A 21511-nucleotide genomic window follows, 5' to 3' on the forward strand; every position below is an offset into this window, starting at 1 on the left:
TTTGCCGGGAGATTTCGCCAGTGAGCAAGGAAGCATGCAGGCGCGGATCCATACCAGTTTCCACCGTTTTACAGAAATCGGTCAGATTTTTCAGAATGACTAGGAAACTAAAGCCAGAACATTTCTTAGGGGAGCATGGTCCTGTGCCTCTCTTGAAGTTACTTGTTGTTTCGGAAATCAGTCACCATTCATTCTAGATCCGCGCATGGCATGATAATTTATGTCAAAACGACATTTTACGATAACTGAAGAAATTCTCGCGCGCGCATCGGAAAATTTTCATTGTCAATAAGCGGACAGACACATGAATTTATAATTTAAGCGATGCCCCAACAAGCGAAAACGGACAATTTAACAATTTGTTATCGTAAAAAACGAATTGACATCAGTTTTTCATGGGTCTGTCCTGATATTGACAATGAATTTCGTCATAACGTTGTTAAAGTAGTCTGCGCCTCGTGGATCCGCAGCTACTTTGACAACGTTATGACGAAATTCATGATCAATAACAGGACAGACACATGAAAAACTGACGTCGCTTTGTTAAATAGACATCTCCACAATCGCACAACATGCAGCAGATGATTAATTGCAGTAGTGTTAAGAAAAAGCGAAAAAAAATTATCTCTCCCCCCCTCCCCGACCTCTCTGCTAGCTAGTACCTAGGCTCCTAAGGCCTTAACTTCCAGGTTAAGCACTTGGACGTCAAAAATTGCACCATCATAACGTCAGTAATAGCAATACGTGTATTTCCGGTCAGTTTACATGCACCCCATTACGTGTACTGATTATTATAAAACGCAGCTTAACGTGAATTTTAAGTTTGAAATTCTCCCGCTGGATTTTCTACTAATTTTGCCTTCTTGAGCTGTGGGTAGATCGAGGGATTTATTCTTTCTTTTCTTACAAATTTTTCTCCAGAATCTTAATTTTGAAATGCCCTTATTTATTGCATTGCACCATACACAGGGCTACAATCGATGACGTCCCTTCATGCATGCTCATGATGAGGCCGCGTATGTTCTCAGTGCTGCGGAACATTTCAAATTCAGACATCTGATTGGGTAATAGTCGCAAGAAGAACCAATCAGAATTTGAATAATTTTAATGAGGTGATTGTGAATGAGCTCTCCTCGAAATCTCGTAAACACACTACGGTACTCGGGAAAAGTTGCGGAGCTAAGAACAGCGGACAGGTTCGATTCCATCAAAGAGGGCAAAGTAATGAGTGAAGAAGTAGAAGAGAATGTACCAATTTTCCTTTCTTTCTGTAATCTTGGTGTGAAGATCAACGATCGGCAAATTCTTCAAAATGTGAGCGGGAAAGTTCACCCTGGTGAAATGTTAGCTGTAATGGGGCCCAGTGGTAAGTGGATAATATTATTTTGTTTTTAACCATAAATACGATTTAGTTATAAGCTTAGTGTACCAGCCGTTAGTTACCGCTTCATATTTGAATTTTTGGTGGATCCACTTAATGTATGTTCTTGGAATATCCAAAAGTTATTAATTTCGTGTGTCTTGTCGATATGTTTCTCCACCCGTGCGTACCATTTTTGGCGTGCAGAGTTTGCAGAGGTCTCTGGATTGAGTTCTTTTTAAAATAAAATCAACTGCTGTAGCCAGGGGCTGAAGCACTCTCAGTGTAGGAAGAGTTTTGAGCTTGAGTACAAGAAGAAGAAAAGCTCCTCCGACCTTCATTATACTAACCCTCATGTTCGCAGTACCTAAGTACTTTAGCTGGGTTTTCAGTCAAACTGAGTCCCTGCACCGTTGCAAATAATCGAACTGACCCGAATGGATTTTTTAAAGCTTAATTGTGCCTGTCTTGAATGAGAAGACATAACCATTGACGTCTTTAACTAACAAATTCGGCAGCACCACGTAATAAATTTGTAGAGTGCTATTTTAAACCTGTTGACGAGTTACCGGAGTCAGCAGTTTTTTATTGCGGAAAAAAGTTTATCGCAACTTTCTACCCTAAAAGACAGGCGACCTAAGCTATACTGACCGTGTGCAATTACGATTATAACTGAAACCCTTTTATACTGCGGGAATATGTTTTTAAGTCCCCTTTTCGTTGCGAAAGGCCGCTATACTGTCTCAGTCACATCCATCCATGTGCTTGATACATGATTACGTAAGCTCCAGTGGCATAAAATTTCTGAATCAGTTTACTCTAAATCATGGCTCAAGATTAGATATGATTTTCGTGTTTGACGGTTTGAGTTATAAGAAAACATTTGAAAATAGCGAGGCCCTACAGCCAGTGAACCATGTAACAGAGGAAAATGGTGATAATAATTTCCTTTGTTACATGGTTATTCTGCCGGTCACAGTACTGTGAGTACGTGGCCAGTAGAGCTGAAAGTGAAAGTTGGAAGAAAATGAATGCTCTTTATTTTGGAGCCTGCATGTATATTTATTGAAATTTTATCTGACATTGGTGGTTGAATTTGATGATTACTATACCAACATCAACTTGATGATAGAAAAATTTTACTTGAGCGCTAAAAGGCTTGCAAAAATCCTGTTTTATTACCCATATAATCAAAACTATAACAAAATTCTCGAACATGATTGGCTTTCAGCAGCCCTATACCCATACCCTATTGGAGACCAAAATGGCCAAAATTGATGCCCTATTTCTGACCAAAACAGCCAAAAAACAGTACCGTTTGGGGCTGCACATACCTGTATAGCCCAGGGCTGTCAATAATGGCGATAACCCATAACACCTGTTATGGCTGAGCATGTTTGATGGACCCTTGATGTTACAGGTGAAATTGCATGTAGTTGATACAATTCACCCATAAAGTAATAAGTTTGCTATGGGTGTGAAGATCAAGGCTACAGGTGAATTAAAACTTAATGACAGCCCAGGCCCATGCTGCAGACTAACAGTAGGTCATCCAAATTTTGGTAACATGAAGTCATTTGGAGTGGTGCTTCTCTCAGTTCTCCAGATGAGATGATAGTCCATTTGATCTCTGCTCTTACAGTTAGTATTCTGTTAGGGATTTTTTTACTACATGTTGGATCACCAGCTAAGCTCCCACTCTGCTCTTTCGTGGAAAGCAACAGATATTATTTGAAAATGGAGTGTTCCTCCTCTGAGAACATGACAAGTCAGTGTTCAAACCTAGGTTGCTTTATCCTCTGGCATAGTCAATTGACCCTTAGGAAATCAAACTCAGTCCAACTCAGTGTGTAGATTGAATGCAATTGAGTTCAGCAATCAAATGAAATCAAACACCCAAATTTATATGAAATTTGAACAAATCGAACCCAATCAAACTCAGTCCATTGAATTGTGTGCGATTGAGTTCAGCAACTCAACTCGGTCAAGCAAATTAAATCTGTTAATGAATTTGCGTGAACAAAGGTCATGATATTAAAGTGCCTATAAAGTAAAAAATAATTGCTGCTTATTTTTGGATGTTCTGATTGACAACTCTTCGCATGACTGCGTTTTTTCAGTTTTTCATAAAAAAACCTACACTGGTCTCTTAACAAATTTTTTTAGTTTCACTCCGTTTCGCTATAAAATTGGCCTTGTCCGTACTCTCATTGACCGAACTTATAAAATCAACAACACTTCTTCCGGTTTTGAAAACGATCTGATCAAGCTTTCAGACACTCTAAAACGTAACTCATTTCCTTCACACATCATTGAAAAAACCTTCAAGCGGTATCTTAACAAGCCTTCTGATCAAAAAAGCCGCAACGTTAATGATGAAAACAATATACGCTATTTTAAACTTCCTTTTATTGGCCAGTACTCTAGAATAACGGAACTCAAACTACGGCAATTACTTAAACGTTTTTGTGAAACGGATCTTAATATCAAATTAGTTTTTACTTCTTTCAAAATCAAGAATATGTTCAGTTTTAAAGATCATACTCCTGATGCTCTAAAATCCATGGTAGTTTATCAATTTACTTGTGCGGGATGTAATTCCTGTTATATTGGTGAAACCAGTCGCCATTTTTCTACCAGGATTAAAGAACATACAGTAAGCGATAAAAACTCGCATATTTTTAAACATCTTTCTCAATTTTCTTCATGCAGGGGCATGTACACACCTTCTTGTTTTCGCATCTTAGACTCAGCGAATAGCTCTATTGATCTTAAACTTAAAGAAGCCTTTTATATTAGTAAGAACAAACCTGACCTTAACAAACAGTTACATCACTTCAACACCTTTTTAACTCTGTAATTTCCGTTTCCACTGTTTTGTAATGCATATTGTAAATAATTTATTCATATTTTGTAGTATATAACTTGTGTCACGTATCATTAGTCACTCTATTAAACTGAAGATGGCATAAGCATGCCGAAACATGTCTTTAAAAACTGTTGTACGTTTTATGCAATAGTTTTCAAAGTAAAGAATATTGGTGTTTCAATTTTTGGAATATTTTTTTTCGTTCTAGAGATATTTACGTTTTTGTATTATGCAAATGAGGAAAGTGATGACGTCATAGGTGGTTCCACTTGAACAGTAAAACACTGAATCAAGAATATCTCTAGAAATATTGGAGCAGTGTTTTTCAAACTTGGGACCACGAATGTGCATCACAAAAGAAACAGAAGTGACACCTTCTGTGTTGTGTCCATGGCAACACTTTTGGCCCTAGTCTCTTTCTGTGAAAAACCAAATATGCCAATTTGCAACCCTTCGAAAAGGGACAGTGGGTCTTGCTCAGAACACATGATTCCCATATTGTCTTAACTCTCCCCATTAGATTGTTGGGAGTGGATGATTCTTGTTTAAGATAAAATCTGGTAATGTTAGTTTTAATTAAAACAGGACCAGTGGCATAACTGTTGTCATGGCGATGGCACGACATGCGTCATTTTGTTTCTTTTGTGATGTACATTTCTGGTGCCAAGTTTAAAGAACACTGCTTCAATAATTCTAGAGATATTCTTGATTGAGTGTTGAACTGTTTTAGTGGAACCACCTATGACGTCATCACTCATAATACAACAACGTGAATATCTCTAAAACTAAAAAAGATATTCCAAAAAGGAAAATGCCATTCTTCTTTACTTTGAAAAGCCTTTCAAATTAGCAGCAATTATTTTTTACTTCATAGGCACTTTAACTACTTTTGCTTTCCCTGTTTTCTTCCTGGTTGCATGAATTTTTTTTCAGATTTCAAAAGCATTTACAGGCAACAGGGATGCAACCAGTTCATGTTGAACTAGGCAACCAAATTTTCCACACTCATTTGCAACTTGAAAAGCATGGCCTTTCTCTCCTTAAAGCTTTGAAATCTTCACCGGCCTCCTTCACACCAAAGCTTGGTATACCCTTGGTAGCCTTTTCCTATGCATTTAAAGCTAACAGCCCACTGCACATCTGAAGCCATTTCTCCAGGATTTAAAAGTATTTATTAAAACCTTAACCCGTTGTAAGTAATTAACAAATGTATTTTACAGGTTCTGGCAAAACAACATTGCTTAACATTCTCGCTGGAAGATTGTCCCCAGAAGATGGTGAAATTCTTCTCAATGGAACCAAGCTCAACAAGAAACTGAAAAAGAAGATTTGTTATGTTTTACAAGAAGATATTTTCTTTGCAAATCTCACCCTTCGGGAAACTCTTACGGTAATAAATTTATGTAACTATGTCTTGTCAAGATTCTTACCTGGACCTAATTATTTAATGTCCAGCTTATTCAAAGGCATTTTACATGTAAACCTCTGTAGTACATTTGTAAATCATTGGTAAATTTGTCCTTCTAATGAACAATTGTTTTTTTTTTTGCAGTTTTCTTCAATGCTTCGTTTGCCAGATACGTTGTCCAAGGCAGAGAAGCTACAAAAGGTACTTGCCTCACAGTCAGTCCTAGCTAGCATCTCAATCAATCAATCAATCAATCAATCAATCAATCAATCAATCAACCAACCAATCAACCAACCAATCAGTCAATCAATCAATCAATCAATCAATCAATCAATCAATCAATCAATCAATCAATCAATCAATCAATACAATAACATGTAAATCAATCAGTTAATCAATAAAATTCAAAGTCAGTCATTCAGTTAGTGATCAGTATGTCAGTCAATGAATCAAAAAATCAGTTGATCAATCAATTAAACCAGCAACCATTTTATGTAGCTTACTCAGGACTAGTCTACACTTACTAGAAATCAGATTTGGAGTCAGAGTTAGAAATGCATACAGTAAGTGCACATTCAAATATTACAAATTGTGGCCTGAGCTGAAAGGATACATGTAGTTCTGAGTATTTTGTCTCCAATTCCAATTTTGTGCAAGGTTAAACTACTGTTCTTAATAGCAACTGGTACATTCCTCTTGGCCATGGGATAGTTCAACCGATCATGAATTTATAAACTGAACATGTACACTATCCTTAGGAATATAAGTCAGGAGGTTTAATTTATATGTAAACAGGTTGTAAATATACACTGTGTATGAAAACAGGTTTTATTTAATATATAACTGTTAAGAAAAAGGGATTGCTATCTTGTTGAGTTTAAAACTACAAACTTTACAAAACAATAAATGTGTATGTTGTAAAGAGTGAAAGTATACTAGGCAGGTCATATGGTCATAAAGTTAAAGCCATGTACAGAGGCTTTAAGGCCAGTATGGCCACTAAGCCCATACAGTAGAGTAGAGTAGAACATAGAATAGAGATAAGCCCTGATGCATGTACATACAGATTAAGTTCTTGTTTTACTCTCAGTTGTAGAATAATATTATGTTAAAATGTTATTTACATTGTCCTTTTTAGGTTGAAGAAATTGTTGATAACTTAGATGTCAGAAGATGTTTGGACACAAGTGAGTGAACTGTGTTTAACTTAATGGAAAATAAATGCAGTCGAACCTCCACTAATGGTCACCTCGCTCTAACGCCCATTTTATTTTGTCGCGGTGGATGGTCCAGACACTCACTCTTCTTTTAACTTTTCTACAAAGGCCACCTCTCCACAGCAGCCACGGCCACTAAAGCTCATTCCAACTTCAACAACAGCCAGTTTTAAATCAACCACTGACAAACGTTGTTTATTCTTAAAGGTCATGAAACTGGTTCAGTACCACCTGTCGTTGGTCTCTTTTTTCTTTTTTATCGTGTATTTATATACTGCAATTAGAATTATATTTCCAAATTTGCATCCCTGGAAAAAGATAGGTGGTATGTTACATACTACCTCCGTGTAACAGCTGTCTCTCCACAATAGCTGCTTTCCTCTGTCCCCAAGGTGGCCATTGTAGTGAGGTTTAACTGTAAATTATGCAGTTTCATCTCAGTTAAGCTAGCCTAAAGAAAATGCTCAATCTGTCATTTTCCAATTTTATTCTGAATAACTCATATACTGTACATGTATGTGTACAACTGCATGGTTGTAAAAAATGCTTGTAACCACAGTGTATAGTAAAATACCCTGATACATGTATGTGTACATCTACTTGTGATTTCAAACATTCTCATGGAAATTAAATTCAAACAGTCATTTCAATTTATAAGTTCCATACTGTACTGTAATACTATCAAGAAATATTTCAGGGCTGGAGACTAACTTTTCAGCTTGCTAGCCCACTTGGCTAGTGACAGGTTTAATTCACTAGCCAAAACAAATTTTTCACTAGCCAGACACACACCTTTGCAAACATAGGCATCGATGTTATAACTATAGGCGTTGCTCAACAACGAAAACGGAAGTTTTCGCTTCCGTGAGAAATTCCCACAGACCTTTGCAACTCACCGCCGAAAAAAATTGCTTTCTTTCAAAATGCCGATTCACGATTTCTCACGAACACAAGATAATTTACAAGTTGCAAACATAGGCATTGATATTATATAGGCATCATTCAAATTTTCGAACAACTGCAAATTTGTTTTGATTTTTTGAAAGCGTATGTTACCTCCAGATGCTGTGTGCATGAAACATGATCCCTAGAGTTCCGCATGATTTTCCGCATGACATATCATTAGCAGTAAGCAGTTCGTTTGTCGTTCATCGCTGTTTACTAAGGGGAAAAACAAACGAAAAAGTCAATTATTCTTTCGCATTTTAGTAATTTAAAGTTCTTGTTCGGGCCAATAAATTATATATGATATTTATTACAGCCGATGTTTTAAATTCTGCACACTTTGACTCAATTTCATTTTGTGAAAAATTTGAAATTAACCTTTAATTGGTTTCCTCCGGGCCTCCAGTGCTCATGAATTTTCATTTTCATTAGCAAAAATGGCTAGTGAAGCACAAAAACCACTAGCCAAAATGGAATTTTTACTAGTCTGTGGCTAGTTGGCTACCGTTAGTCGCGAGCCCTGATAATTGTTAATAAAATATTATATACATATATTTTGTGTTTCAGAAATTGGCAGCCCATTTGAGAGAGGATTATCTGGAGGTATTAAAGAGCATATTAATAATTATTGTCTCAATTTAATTTTACTTATAGTATATTTATTTGTAAAAATCTATATTTAAATTATTTGAATTTTTTCCTTGTTGAGTGCACATGATGGTTGATGAGAGCAAAAACATATTTTCATTTTTGTAGAGGTGTATAGTCCTGTGCCACAAATTTATTATGTTTCAACTTATTTCCCTCAGGGGAGAAAAAACGTGCAAACATTGGCTGTGAACTGATTACAAATCCTTCCTTGATTTTCCTTGACGTAAGTTTTTCAAGTTGGAAGATATTAAATACAATAAGATAGACATTAAATACAATAAGATATTAAATACAGTGTCTGTGAGCTTTCAAATAAGGGAATAATAACTGTTCGTGTATAAATTTATTTCCCATTGTATCAGTGTTTACAGTGTATACATGTGTAGCGGCGACCATCAGTGCAGGTTAAAATTTATAATATCCAGTTGACCTCATTTTTACTACATGTACAACTTGTGTATCAGGAACCGACCTCAGGTTTGGACTCCAGCAATGCCTTGAACCTTGTGAAAACTCTGAAGAACTATGCAGCAAGAGAAAAGAAGACAGTGGTTACCACAATCCACCAGCCATCAAGTCAGATCTTTTACATGTTTGACAAAGTTCTTCTACTGTGTGGAGGACAGGTAAGAGCTCAGCTAACCAGCAGAGCTGGTGTGTGTATATTTATTAATAACTACATCTACATTCATGACTGTATGTATGTGCTCAAGTTATTTTGTTGCTACAGTATTTAATTAACTTTAGCCAACGGAATCTGCTTTCAGTCTGGTCTGTTTTTTTCTCTCGAAATCAGCTGGGGAATATGAGGCAAGGAAGTCTGGGACAAGGCAAGGCCAGAGTGTAGCACACAGTTAAGCTTTTTGCCTTGTCTCAGTGTCTCCTTCTCATCTATACCGCACCTTTTAGCATTCACTTTCACAGGTATGCACAATTGAATCAGACTCAAGGGAAGAAGAAAAACTGAGGGCAAAAATGAAAGAGCAATGTCAAGCAGTTTATCTGCTCTCTTTAGTCAGTTACATTACTAGATTGTATTTTGTAAACAGCGAACACCAGTGAACTAAAAGTCAAAGCACATGTTAATTTTGTATTTTTTTGTATGACAGGTAGCTTATTATGGGAAGGCTGGCAAAGTGCTTGATTTCTTTGAGAGTATTGGTCTGGTTTGTGATGCTCACTTCAACCCGGCAGACTTTATTTGTAAGTACATTGCTATTTGTAAGAAATATTTTAGTCTGCTAATCTGTAATTAACTCTTTAAATTGTATTTGACGTTCTTACGTTTGTCATCAGTGGAAAAAGTAACTGAAGGAGAAGAAGTTCAAGAAAGGATTGTGAAAGGCTGGGATGCAAGGTGAGCATGATACAAACGTGTTTGTACAAACTTACAGTTTAATGTTTTCAGCAATAAAGAGTACATTGCATGACAAGTACATCCGTGATTCCATGTGCTTGGTCATTTGCCCCTGTAAAATCATTTCCAAAAATGTGTTAAAAGTCTCTGCTGCAAACCTAATTCATCTTTCTTAACTTAAATATTCTATTGTTGACAAGTATGTGTTCTTGGTGTGCCCAAGAACTCAATGTACACTTTGTGAAAAACTCGATGTGTGCTTTATCCGATTTTATGTATAATGTTGATCTCCATCTGAATTGGAAATTTACAAGTAAATTTCGTATTGCAGGCGGAAAAGACATCAGAAGTACTCAACAATGCCCAATATGTATACACCAGTAAAACTTGAGAAGTCAAGACCTACTACAGAGGACAATAGCAAAGACGAGCTGGAAAAAGGCCAAGACACAGCAAGTGAAACAAGTAGCAGAAGTTCAGATAAACGATCTTATGGATATCAGGCAGATGAAGTTAGTGCTAAGCAAAAAGATGGACAATCAACAGCAACTGGAAACCCGCTACACAAAGAAGAAATTAATAAATCTGATGTCCCTGAGAAAGAATTTGAAAAAGACACTTTGAAGAGCTCTGCAAGCATCGAAGATAGTGAATCGGATGATGGGTTGTCAGAAGCAGTTGATCAAAATGAAGTGGTAACTGAACTCTCACCTCATGAAAAACAGAAAATGGAGATGGAAATGAATGAAACCCCAAATGGATGTGCACCATCACACGTTCATGAAACATCTCTAGAGCTTTCTGAAACAAACGAGAGTTCTACTCCTCTGATTCAAAATCCAAAACTATCCAAGACCTTATGGAGAAATGTACGAGATTCGTTTACTAAATCATCCGAGGCGCTAAACCCTCCAGTTCACACGGAGGCTCGGTTGTCCTCTGCAGACTTCAATGTGGCTGTTGTCACTTACAAGCGTACTACTTCACGGGATTACTCCAAAGTCGACATCCATTACCATGATGATGATGAAGATCAATCAGCCTTGTACAGCGACATCTCCACATCATGGGCCACTAGTTTCTGGACACAGTTCACGGTTCTGTTGCAGAGGACGTTTAAACAGTCCAAGCCTGAAATTCTTTCAAAGCTTAATTTTACTCAGGTATGTAATCATTGCCTAAAATTCATTTTACATGATTTTAGCTGAGGACAGCCTCCAGGTTTCCCATGATATTTTCTCATTTACCTGTATATTAAACAAGGGATGAAGCTAACAGCTGGCTCCCAGATTTTTTCACCAGCTGAAGGAGCGCTCTGAAATTTCAGTAGAAAACGGGCAACTTTTTAAGTGTCCTTATATAAGTGCAAGGTGCTAGAAAGTCGGATGGGCTTGTTCACAAACCAACTTAGTTCGGGTTGTACTAGGTACATCCCTGTGGGCAGGAAGACGAACAATTTTATCGACGAAGAACTGAAGGCTACTTTTGAAAATACTCCAAATGAGACAACCAGCTTGAACGTTATGACGAAGTTGTCCTTCATTGGAGTAAGCTGAAGCGATTTCTCCATGATATTGTTTGTGTCTGTTTTCCCAGTCTTTTTCCTCTCCGTTTATTTTTGACTGATCGCTTTAAATCCCTAAAAGGCTTTGATTATTTCCAGAAAATAAGTTTTATTGGAGACTTTAATCTTGATTCCAGCATGTGCTTCTCGCCGTCATATCAGGACTGATATGGTTTCAAATTCCTTACAGAGAGGAGAGTATAGTGGACAGATATTCATTGGTATGTGTCGATGTACTATTATTTTAGGTAAAAGTTAACAAATTGACGTCAGTTTTTTATGCGTCTGTCCTCTGATTGACGATAAATTGCGTCATAACATTGTCAAAGTGGTTCCGCGGTAAACTTTGACAATGTTATGACGAAATTTATCGTCAATAAGAGGACAGACGCATAAAAAAACTGACGTCAATTTGTTTTGTACAATAACAAGACCCCAAAATGGTCAAATGCCGGGAATAAATGAGGGGAAAAGACGCCGTAAACTTGCCGTGAACAAAGACAAGTGAATTTTATTCAAAATGATGCGAACTTTGTCAATAGCTTTTCTCGCTTTTTGATTGGCTACTTAAAAAGGTCCATAAAATCTCATTGGTTAAAAAGTGGACAGTTTGACAGCTGAAAGTTGAACCAAATCCTCTTCTGTGATTGGTTTCTCCTGTTTTTCTCCTCCTAGTTGCAATCTTGCTGGCTGTATTCTGCAACAAAAAGTTCTTTACTGGCGAAAACTGGGCGAATATGCAACCATCTTGACAGCACGCGTGATCAATTACCACGATTATTATACATTGAACTCACTATCTCTTTTCTGATTGGCCGAAAGCGTACAGTGAATTATTTCAATCGGCGTCTGTGACGTCATCTCTGCAGATTATACAATAATCATGTCAAGGACACTCAAGGTCACGGGTAATCATGTCAAGTTCGCGCGCTTTGTGTTGCCCACCGTCAGTGAAGAAGCAAAAACATGACTTCCATCTTTTTCGTTCAATGTATAATAAAACAATTATTAAATTCGGTTTTTGATTATTCTGGATATCGCAAAAACCTCATCCAATAATTGTTTATTATCAGTTAAGTAAGGCACGGCGAAAGTTTGATCACCAAATTTCAACGTGAAAATCATGTTGTTGTCACGGGAACCTGGCTCCGTTTCCAGCAGCAACTTACCGGCCTTTGACGTCAATGGCAACAAAGCGCGCGAAATTGTAGGCGACGTGACAGGCGACGCACGTCTGTTGATATTGTTACCAATGGAAACGAGGTAAGTTGCCCGTGACAACACCGCAATTTTATGGCCAAAAGTTCGTCATTAAACTTTCGTCGCGCTTTACTCAACTGATAATCGTAATACATGTACCCATATTAAATGCTAATTTAAACTAGCAACCATATCATTTGTCCCAGGCTCTCAGCCGTTTCAATTGTGGGCGACATGACAAGGACACCAGATTCAAAATGGCAACAGCAGATGGGAACTTCTGTTTGAACTTAGTTTATGTGGTTGCCCCGATCTTTTTTTCACTATAGTTATTTTACTGTAATGTTTGGTGAAGACATTCAGTAATTAACAGATGCTTGTTTTGTTTTACAGCTATTTTTCATCGTTGTTTACTGGAATTTCACAACACTCTTCAGTTCGCTCGTGTCATGTGAGTGCCATGCTATGGGAAGTTAAAACATTCAACTAGGTTACATAATAATTAGGATAATACTGTACATTTATTACATGTATACGATTTGCTAGCCTCCTGCGCTGATATTGATTGGCTCGTTATTCGCACCTCCTAAAAGAATGTCTGCAAAGAAGGCTAATTACTTCCGTGCTGTCTCAATTTTGATTGCTTACATCACCAGGATGCATAACGTAAAATTCACAGAAATGCCTTGCAATTCAGGGGATCAAAAAGGAAGATTTTTTCTTGTTGAGTCAAAAACCTTTAAGGTCATGGGTTTATTGATGATCAGTTTCCTAATTGTTATTCATTCTCGTCCCCAGAGGTCGCGCTCCTTTTGGTCAGCACCAAGAATCACGACCTCTGGCCAAACTCGATTTTCTAAGCATGCGCAGAGTATTCGTTTCGTATTCTTAGCCAATCAGGTTTGTCAGATTTGACGGGAAGTCCATGAATCGCGGACTTCCGGTGTTGGACCCACCCAGAGGTCGCGACTCTTGGTGCTGACCAAAAGGAGCGCGGCCTGGGGACGATTGTTATGGGAATGATTGTTATTACACAAACGGATTCCACTCGCTCATGCGTATTGGTCTTTTGCTTTCTTTGCATTTTATTTGTTCATCATGACTGATCTGTTTTTCTTATGTATTTTCAGTTCCAAATGAAAGAACTGTGGTGAACAAAGAGAGAGCGGCTGGGTATTACAGACTATCAGCATACTATTTAGCCAAGCTCTGCAGTGAACTACCGCTGGTCGTGTTACAGCCCACGCTGTTTTTAATCGTTGTATATTGGATGGCGGGATTAAACAGGAGCGAGGCTTTCCTTGGCACACTCTTTGTACTATTGTTAACAGCCCTTACCGGACAGGTGCGAAAACAAGTGACGTTTTTGCATTAGAGGCATTAGCCAGTGATTTCTGTGGCGAAGACGCCATGACTCTTAACCGGTTCCCTCGCTGCTTCGTCATTCGTTCACCGCTTCGCCGCCAAAGCAAAAGCGCTATGCAGGCTATGTGGACATTTTTTTTTGAGAACTAAAGGAAATTTGAAAGTCACTTTCTTGCATGGTGTGCAAGAAAGTGTCTTTTTACCTCACTTCGCACACGAATCTTTTGCCTTCTGGTGCGGCGGCCTTAATATTCTATCAGGATTAGCCGATCATTATTCATAGTGTTCCGTTCCGCGTTATCTTACAGGTCACTGACCTGATATCCTACGATATCATGGACAGTCGAGAAAACATACAGTCGTCACTGATATTATTGCTGGCTTTACACAAACTAAATTAAAGAAAGCTGAAATCTGGGACTCGCCGATCGAGACCCTTGTGTGAAAATCCGACACTGAGACGTAAACGAATTCAGACTCGGAAACGAATGAAGCACAAAGAAAGATACTTCGTGACTCGTGATAAAGGCTTCTGAGATTTTCACGTCTAATTGAAAGTTTCAGAGACGCAAGTGTTGTCTAGGCACCGTTCTCGAACATTACGAAACAGATCTACTTCAGTGTTGAAAAAGCGAGGGCTTTTTCATCAATGTTTAGGAACAAAAAGTAAACAGACCTTTGCATTAAGCGTTCTTTCTTGTTCAGTCTGTAGGTTTGTGCATCGGCGCTACAGTGATGGATTTCAAGAAGTCAATTGTCGTGGCTGCTGTATATGGTCTGACCTGCATGTTGTTGGGTGGATTTTATCAGAAGCACATGCCATCATGGTTATCTTGGTTTCAATACAGCGCTGTCATTACGTACTCTTACGACGCAATCCTTAGTATGGAATTTACCAATTCGCCGTCATTCAGGTGAGCGGTGATCAGTCATGATTGGCTGGCCTACCTAACCTCATTAGAATACGACTTGGAAGAAAAACTATCATGCTAGAATAAGATAGGAATTGACACCAAATATTTTACTGCGTCTTTCAGTGACATGCGGACTCTAAAATTCGAAGCTCGACCAACAAATGCGTTTTTCGCTACCGTCAATCAAATGTTCAACGGCTCCTCCCAGCTTCCGACTACTGACGAGCGTGCGGTGATCAAATCAAATCGTTGAGCACAGTTCAGGCAACATAGTCGGAAGCTGGGAGAAGCCGCCGAACATTTGATTGACGGTAGCGAAAAACGCATTTGTTGGTTGAGCTTTGAATTTTAGAGTCCGCATGTTATTGAAAGGCGCAGTAAGAGTTTGTCGGTGAAACGTAGTAATTGGTTATAAACTTTTGAGCTCTTTGGCTGTGGTGTTAATTAAAAGGAGATATTGGCTCTCAAAACCTGGGAGGTAAAAAGCGCTGATGAGCAAATACATTTTTGTGAAATTTTGAGTTTTTTAACCCACGATACGCAAGGAGTATTTAATATCAAACTTTTTGGGAAGTTTATCAGCCACACGCTCTCAATATGTAAACCTGGTATTTTGTTGCTCGATCAAAGAGTGAAGTGCTCGTGCTAATGAGGCATAATATAAGCAAAGATTCTATTTTTCGATTGAAAGTATTTCGTCTTAAATCTGCGTTCCTAGATACCTTAATTGTTTCCTTGGTTTGTTTTTTTCTGATTATTCATTGACTGATTTATTGATTGTCGTTATTTGTCTCGTTGAGATAACGACGTGTTATTGTTGTCGTTGAAACTGCTCTCATATCTTATTGAAATTGTACGTAGTGTTCCTTGTCGTTTGTCAAGTCCTGACGCACTTCACTCTCTTATTCCTCATGTAGTTGCCAAGAAGTGGACTCGTCATATGCTGCATGCAGGAACAATGGGACCGCTATCGAGGGCAGTGACATCTTAGAAAAGCTGAACGTGGCAAGGTCTGCAGGCGTGAATCTCGCCGTACTTTTCCTGTTCAACGTTATGTTCAGGGTTATGGCGTATCTTTCTCTGCGCTACGTTCACAAGCCCAAGTGATGGGAATCAATGAGGATCCAAGGCATACACAGGACACCGTGATACACTGCTTGTACTCGGCTTTTTGTCGAAGTGGGAGAGAGAGAGAGAGAGAGAGAGAGAGAGAGAGAGTGTTAATATTGACTAATTCGAACTCGTGCGCGAAAAAAGTTGTATGGACGACAAAGGGTTAGAGCGCCAAACCTTAGTCTCGCCCCAAGCCCTTTCCTCTTAAACCCTTGCCCCATACTCCTTCGTGATTTCGAGGGAAAACAGACTTCGAGCAGTACAGCCACGTGATTAAACCGTCTCGTTTTGATGCTCAAAACGCGGTGCGACACAAGATTTAAACATAACTGGTACACTAAATGACGATTGGTGTTTACTTTGTTATTTACTATTTCTTTTGTTTTTCATTTGGGAACTATATTTAAAATCTACTACATATTTGAAAGTTACCGGCTTGTTTAATGGTGTTGTGTTAAATAATCATGGACACTGGTTGAGTGTTCAAAGACGGCAAAGACATTAACTTCTTGAGTTTCCAACAGATCGAGGGTAACCAGCCCTCTGTTTACATTCAAATTATACTGTCTGGAGATTTCAACTATTACTGTTCGTTTTTAGCGTCATTTCAAAGAAATATTTAAATGGTATAGTGGTTAGCTAAAATACGTTTGAGAAATATATATTTAAAGTGTTACGTCCTATTTGAGACAAAGGAAAAAATCATAAAATCATAAAACATTCTCAAATATTAGTCACTGCGAGATTTCGCATTAAAAAATTATACGTAAAAGAGCCATAGCATTTATTTTCTGCCTAGCGTGATTTGTTAAGAAAACTAATTCGAAGGAATAACTTTGCAAACGATGCTCTTGAACAAGGAAGGGGAAACATCGCCATTGTTTAGACATATACCCGTTTTCGTTCTTTCAAGATTGCCTGTACAGATGGTAACATTTGCAGCGCCTTCGGTCTTGAAGCAATAAGGGCATATGCTGCATATGTTGTTGAGACTGTTGATGTACTCGTCACAAGATTTCAGTGAGAAATTGCACATGTAGTTTAGTTGTAAACATTTTGAAGAAAAAGTTCAAATTGAAGTTTTTATTTTTGTTTACTGAACACCCTTTGTTCGTTTTCTGCTCACGTATAACATGCTTTGCAGTGCTTGCGCAAAGTACGGAATGAAGGAATGACGTCGTAATTTAAAAAATTGCCTCCACCGCTTGGCGTGTTACGTGACCCACTTGCGTTTGCGTTTGTACATGACGTAGGTCCGTTCTGAACAAGGTCTATAGATAGACATCATTTTAATGGAAACAATATTTAACACTGATGTGGAATGTAAAAGTTGCAAATATATTCAAAGCAGTGTTATTTGTTTTTAAGAAGTTTTGCGCCTATTTAATATTGGATGAAGAAAGTCTTATAACCTTGAATAAATCTGTTGTTTTAATACGCTGTATAGCAATATTTTTCTTGATCTCCACCGAGATCTAGTAGCGTTTATTAGGCTACCCTTCAGTCACAAATGAAGTCATCAGCTGAGACGACACGAGCTCCAAGCACCACTGTAGCGGTACCTGATCGAACTACAGAAATCGTGTACTTTTGAAATGGTTATATTACAGGTGATTCCTTGGGTGCGTTACTTTGGGATGATCAGGATCAATGATCCAACAACACTCGGATCATGACTCATCAAAAAAACCGATGAAGCCACTCTGAACGACGATTCGTCAGTTCCTTTCAGTACCATGGTCTGACTTACCCTGCGAGATAGAGATTCTCTGAGAAAGAGAAGGGGATTTCTGTGTCGCAGGGTAGATCTGAGCGATCTTGGACCGTTGATTCTGATTCGGTGGATTCCAAAGGAATACACTTCATAAGAGTTTCTGAATGGGATGCCCATTTGTAATCTATTCCCAATGGACGCCGCTTCACAAAGGCCTGAGGACTCGAGTTAAGTTACGGGACATGCAGTCTGCAGGCGAGGAAGCCCAGGACTGGTCGCTGCTGGATCGAGTATACTATGAACATGAGAAGTGGGTGAGGGAAAACCACCAGCGAACTAACCTTCCCACAGAATTCTAACTTTACGCCATAGAAACGGAGTCCCCCGCCCATAACTGCGATGCATCATTCATATCTTTACATCTTTCTCCGCAGTTCAAATTCAAGATCTTAAATATATTCACCTGCATCCTGAGTATGGTTTATAACTTTACAACCCTTTATTCTTTCAAATCGCACGTTATTCACTTTATCAAATAGAGAACAAGACAAAAAGGCGAAGAACCGAAGCGTTTGGAGCACAAACTTCAACTAATTTGTATAGTACTGCAATTAAAACACTGCACATGAACACGCATGTTGCTGCACATAGCATGCTCTACCTAACATCTACAAGCCAGATGTATGCAGGAACGCCTTCGCTGGATACTAGAGAAATTATAAACCAGATCAGCCTTCGTTATCGCAGTATTAGTTAGGTCATCTTGACTTGTTAACGCTATTCAGACCAGGTAGGCAAGCTGTTCAGGCCCTCACCAATTTTGTAACGTAAAGAGCATGGAAGTAATGAACTCCAAATTTGGTGACTTTTCCTAAAGTCCATCTGGGAACAATTTCTTCTAGGACATCTAGCTTGATGTTCCCATAGAAACCATATTTTCACAGGCAAGTTTCTCAAAGTTTGCATTTGTGCATTCATATTGAACACTATAGTTAAATTTCTTGCAGTAACTTTTATATCCTCCAAATGTCATTCTCACAGTCTCAAAATCAATACCCTTCGAGTCCCAGGGGAGGGCTAAAAAGGCTTCCCCTCCCCAACCTTCCCAGTTCGAGAACACCGAAAAGACCCGGTCTAAACAGAATTAGGGTTCTAAGCATTCGAAAGCAAACTTATTTTTATTGATCTTCTTTTCATTATGTAAAGAAATTCATCACTAAATTACCTTCCATGTTAAATATCTGTCGTTTGGGGCATATGTTCTCTTCCTGCTATAATCAGCAAAATTAAAATTACAATTGTTCTGACAAATAATCATACTATTTTTTCATCTCTTTCTTTTGGTTACACTCCTATTAAAATATCATCGTCTCGGCATTAAAGTTCATGGGGAAAAAGCTATTTTTTTTCTTCTCTCCCAATGTTTAATATTTAATTTTAGCAGAAAACTTCTCGTTCTAGTTCTTTCTGACTCAGCTCGCTCAATTGTCTGCAAATCTTGATTGGTGACCGCGACGTCACCTGGTTACTAGAGGCTCTTCTTTGGTAACTGTTATGCACATTTTCTGAAATTGAAAAAGGAAGTGGAATAACACAAAATAAATTCTTCGAAGTTAACCGCTAAATAGCAAATTGATTTGTCGATGGACTGTTGTTTTAAGCTGTTGTCTATTCAAAGGTGACCAAGTAAGCGGAACGTTACCAAGTTAACTGATTTTGCTTCTAGTAAATAGCTCTCTATGGGCCGTTATACCCAGTTCATAACTGGCAATTTTCGGCATTTATGAACATCATAAAATGCATGTTTCTTTTAGGACTTGAAGCCCTTCTGATGGATTCCTACCAGAGCTGGACACAGACTCTACCGTGGGTAAGACAATGTAACATCGAGTAAGCCGATACTGAGCGGTGTTAAGAGGGTCCGCTTACAACTGGCTCGCCTGGATATGTTTTTCTTGAAGTTTCTTACCTTTACAGGGCTCACTGTGTGGTCCGGAGTTGCAGTGCGGTGATCTGCATGGCGAAGTCAGAAAAACTGTCTCCTGCAAAGTGCGAGTTAGATCAGGCTCTGAAGAATACCAGTTACTCGTTGCGTTTAACTGTCCCCCCTTGAGAGCAGATGAATGTCTTTGAAACGACGGCAAGTCAGGACCCCCATACCCTGTGCTGTCCGATTTAAAGCGAGTATTGTTGAGCATGGATTCAAAGCTCTTGGCTCTGCCAAGGTTTGGCGAGAAATTTGATGGCAGGACTTCGCCAGATTTGTACCTCGGGGTGTCAAGCAAACCTTCCACTGCATGCGAGCGTTGTGTGGTTACTGGACGAATTAATGGCTGCCGTTCAAGTGAATCATGTCTTTCCTGCCTTGTATTGTCGGATTCATTTACCAAACGGTCATTTGCGAAAGACCGAGATCGCGCTTTTTGATTTTCTAGTGACATTTCCCGAGTTCTTTCAGTGAACGAACCACTCCTCAAAGAAAATGGTGAAAAACCACAAGGCTGACTGTTCTTCAATACTGGCGATTTCACCGTGGTTGTCTTTATGCCAGAATTTGTACCAACAGGAAAATGAGTAATCTGAACTGATTCAAAAGATGATTCTCTTGGTGAGATCAAATGCAATTCACTTAGTTCCCTCAAAGATTTCTCTTTTTCACTATTATCGCCAATTATACCTTTTGGTAAATAGCTTGCTGTTGCTCGTTCGTCTTTTACCATCAGCTGACTGACGGTATTTTCTAACGGTGCTTTCTCTCTATGGGTTATTTTCTCTTCCGTTCTATGGCCTTCTCTCAGAGGGGCTTTGCTGCTTGATGTGAGAAGGGAGTCGCTATTTCCTGTTGGTCTCCCAGCTGAAGACCGCTCAAGCGAAGACTGATCAATACCTAAGAAAAAAGAAACATGCGCAGTTTGGTATTGTGCAGAGTCTATTGTATATTCATTATATTGACAGGTTTTCATGTCTCACTTATTATTAACTGAACAAAGAAAGCAAATGTTTAGGTATCCAAGTCGGTTGTTTCAAGTTGTGTAATCGCGTGGGGCGTGTCTCACGTTTCCTGCACCGTTTGGCGAAGGATGTCATGCATGGTTACCTGAAATACCGTACTTTCTTCCCTGATTTCCATTTGAACTGACTGCAGTCACTCTGTTGTCCTTGCCCTCAGGTGGGGCCTGCACAGAAGTAAACTGGTTTCCACTCGAAGTATTTTCAGTATCATTATTCACATCTTGAGTCGTTAGAAGATCCCCTTTCGTAATGTTGGGTAGGAATGGAATGGGATGCTGGTCTGGAACAGTTGTATCGTCAGGCGTTCTCGTCAATGGTTCCGCGGCGTTTTCCTCACTAAGGGACATTTCTGCTATGTTTTGCGCGTCAAATTCATCTTTAAAAGAGATACGCTTTCTAGAGAGCCTTGGCCGTGTTTGACATCTCCCACCTCCACTTGTACTACCTCCGTCAAGGTCAAAAGCATCGTTAAATACCCCATCCTGATGATATGTCAGGCTTCCAGTACAGTCATTGCTATCGGGAACAATGCCAGAATCTTGATAACTGTTGAATGATGGATTGTTCCTGATCTTGCTTCTCATAGTATCATTTTTGTTCGGTTCGTTTTGATCTCGTTCACAACTGTTCCGTGAACCTGTGGACAACTTCCGGGAACGTGTCCAGGGATCTGAACGTCAAACACACCAACGTAGAATTAGTAAATATCCAAATTATCTCTTCAAAAACAAATTCCATACTTCACTGAAAAGAAGAAGAAAAAACACCCACACAACAACAACAACAACAACATCAGCAACAATAAAATAAAACACAATACAG

General features: G+C 38.8%; 2 protein-coding genes across 4 annotated transcripts in view; one reads left to right on the top strand and one right to left on the bottom strand.

Annotated features, from left to right (window-relative positions):
* Nucleotides 1-17403, top strand: LOC145482584 (uncharacterized). The gene is made up of 15 exons (XM_081461181.1): nucleotides 1-1366; nucleotides 5450-5619; nucleotides 5782-5838; nucleotides 6776-6824; nucleotides 8367-8402; nucleotides 8609-8673; nucleotides 8915-9076; nucleotides 9560-9653; nucleotides 9747-9807; nucleotides 10139-10970; nucleotides 11509-11592; nucleotides 12965-13022; nucleotides 13702-13916; nucleotides 14642-14850; nucleotides 15768-17403. The coding sequence occupies exons 1-15, from the start codon at nucleotides 1123-1125 to the stop codon at nucleotides 15955-15957; spliced, it is 2526 nt and encodes an 841-aa protein (XP_081317307.1). The 5' UTR covers nucleotides 1-1122; the 3' UTR covers nucleotides 15958-17403.
* The window catches only part of LOC145482581 (uncharacterized), a 10833-nt gene continuing 6642 nt past the window's right edge, over nucleotides 17321-21511 (bottom strand). The window contains exons 3-6 of one of the 3 annotated variants that reach the window (XM_081461179.1): nucleotides 20775-21359; nucleotides 20355-20564; nucleotides 19647-19719; nucleotides 19154-19242 (exon numbers count right to left, since the gene is read on the bottom strand). In XM_081461179.1, coding sequence (XP_081317305.1) covers nucleotides 19658-19719; nucleotides 20355-20564; nucleotides 20775-21359 — 857 coding nt within the window. In that variant the 3' untranslated portion in view covers nucleotides 19154-19242; nucleotides 19647-19657. Of the gene's footprint in view, nucleotides 20565-20774; nucleotides 21360-21511 lie in introns of all 3 variants that reach the window. The other 2 variants (XM_081461177.1, XM_081461178.1) reach the window with 2 other exon arrangements.

This window comes from Orbicella franksi, chromosome 3 (genome assembly GCF_964199315.1).
Source record: "Orbicella franksi chromosome 3, jaOrbFran1.1, whole genome shotgun sequence".
In the NCBI taxonomy this organism is placed as follows: Eukaryota; Metazoa; Cnidaria; class Anthozoa; order Scleractinia; family Merulinidae; genus Orbicella; species Orbicella franksi.

What these genes read in the sequence shown, in the direction of transcription:
- LOC145482584 (XM_081461181.1), top strand. Translation starts at nt 1,123, where the DNA reads ATGAGCTCTCCTCGAAATCTCGTAAACACACTACGGTACTCGGGAAAA. An exon ending in CCCTTCGGGAAACTCTTACG is followed by an intron (nt 5,620 to 5,781) that starts GTAATAAATTTA and finishes TTTTTTTTGCAG; the next exon opens with TTTTCTTCAATGCTTCGTTT. An exon ending in CAAAGCTTAATTTTACTCAG is followed by an intron (nt 10,971 to 11,508) that starts GTATGTAATCAT and finishes TCTTGATTCCAG; the next exon opens with CATGTGCTTCTCGCCGTCAT.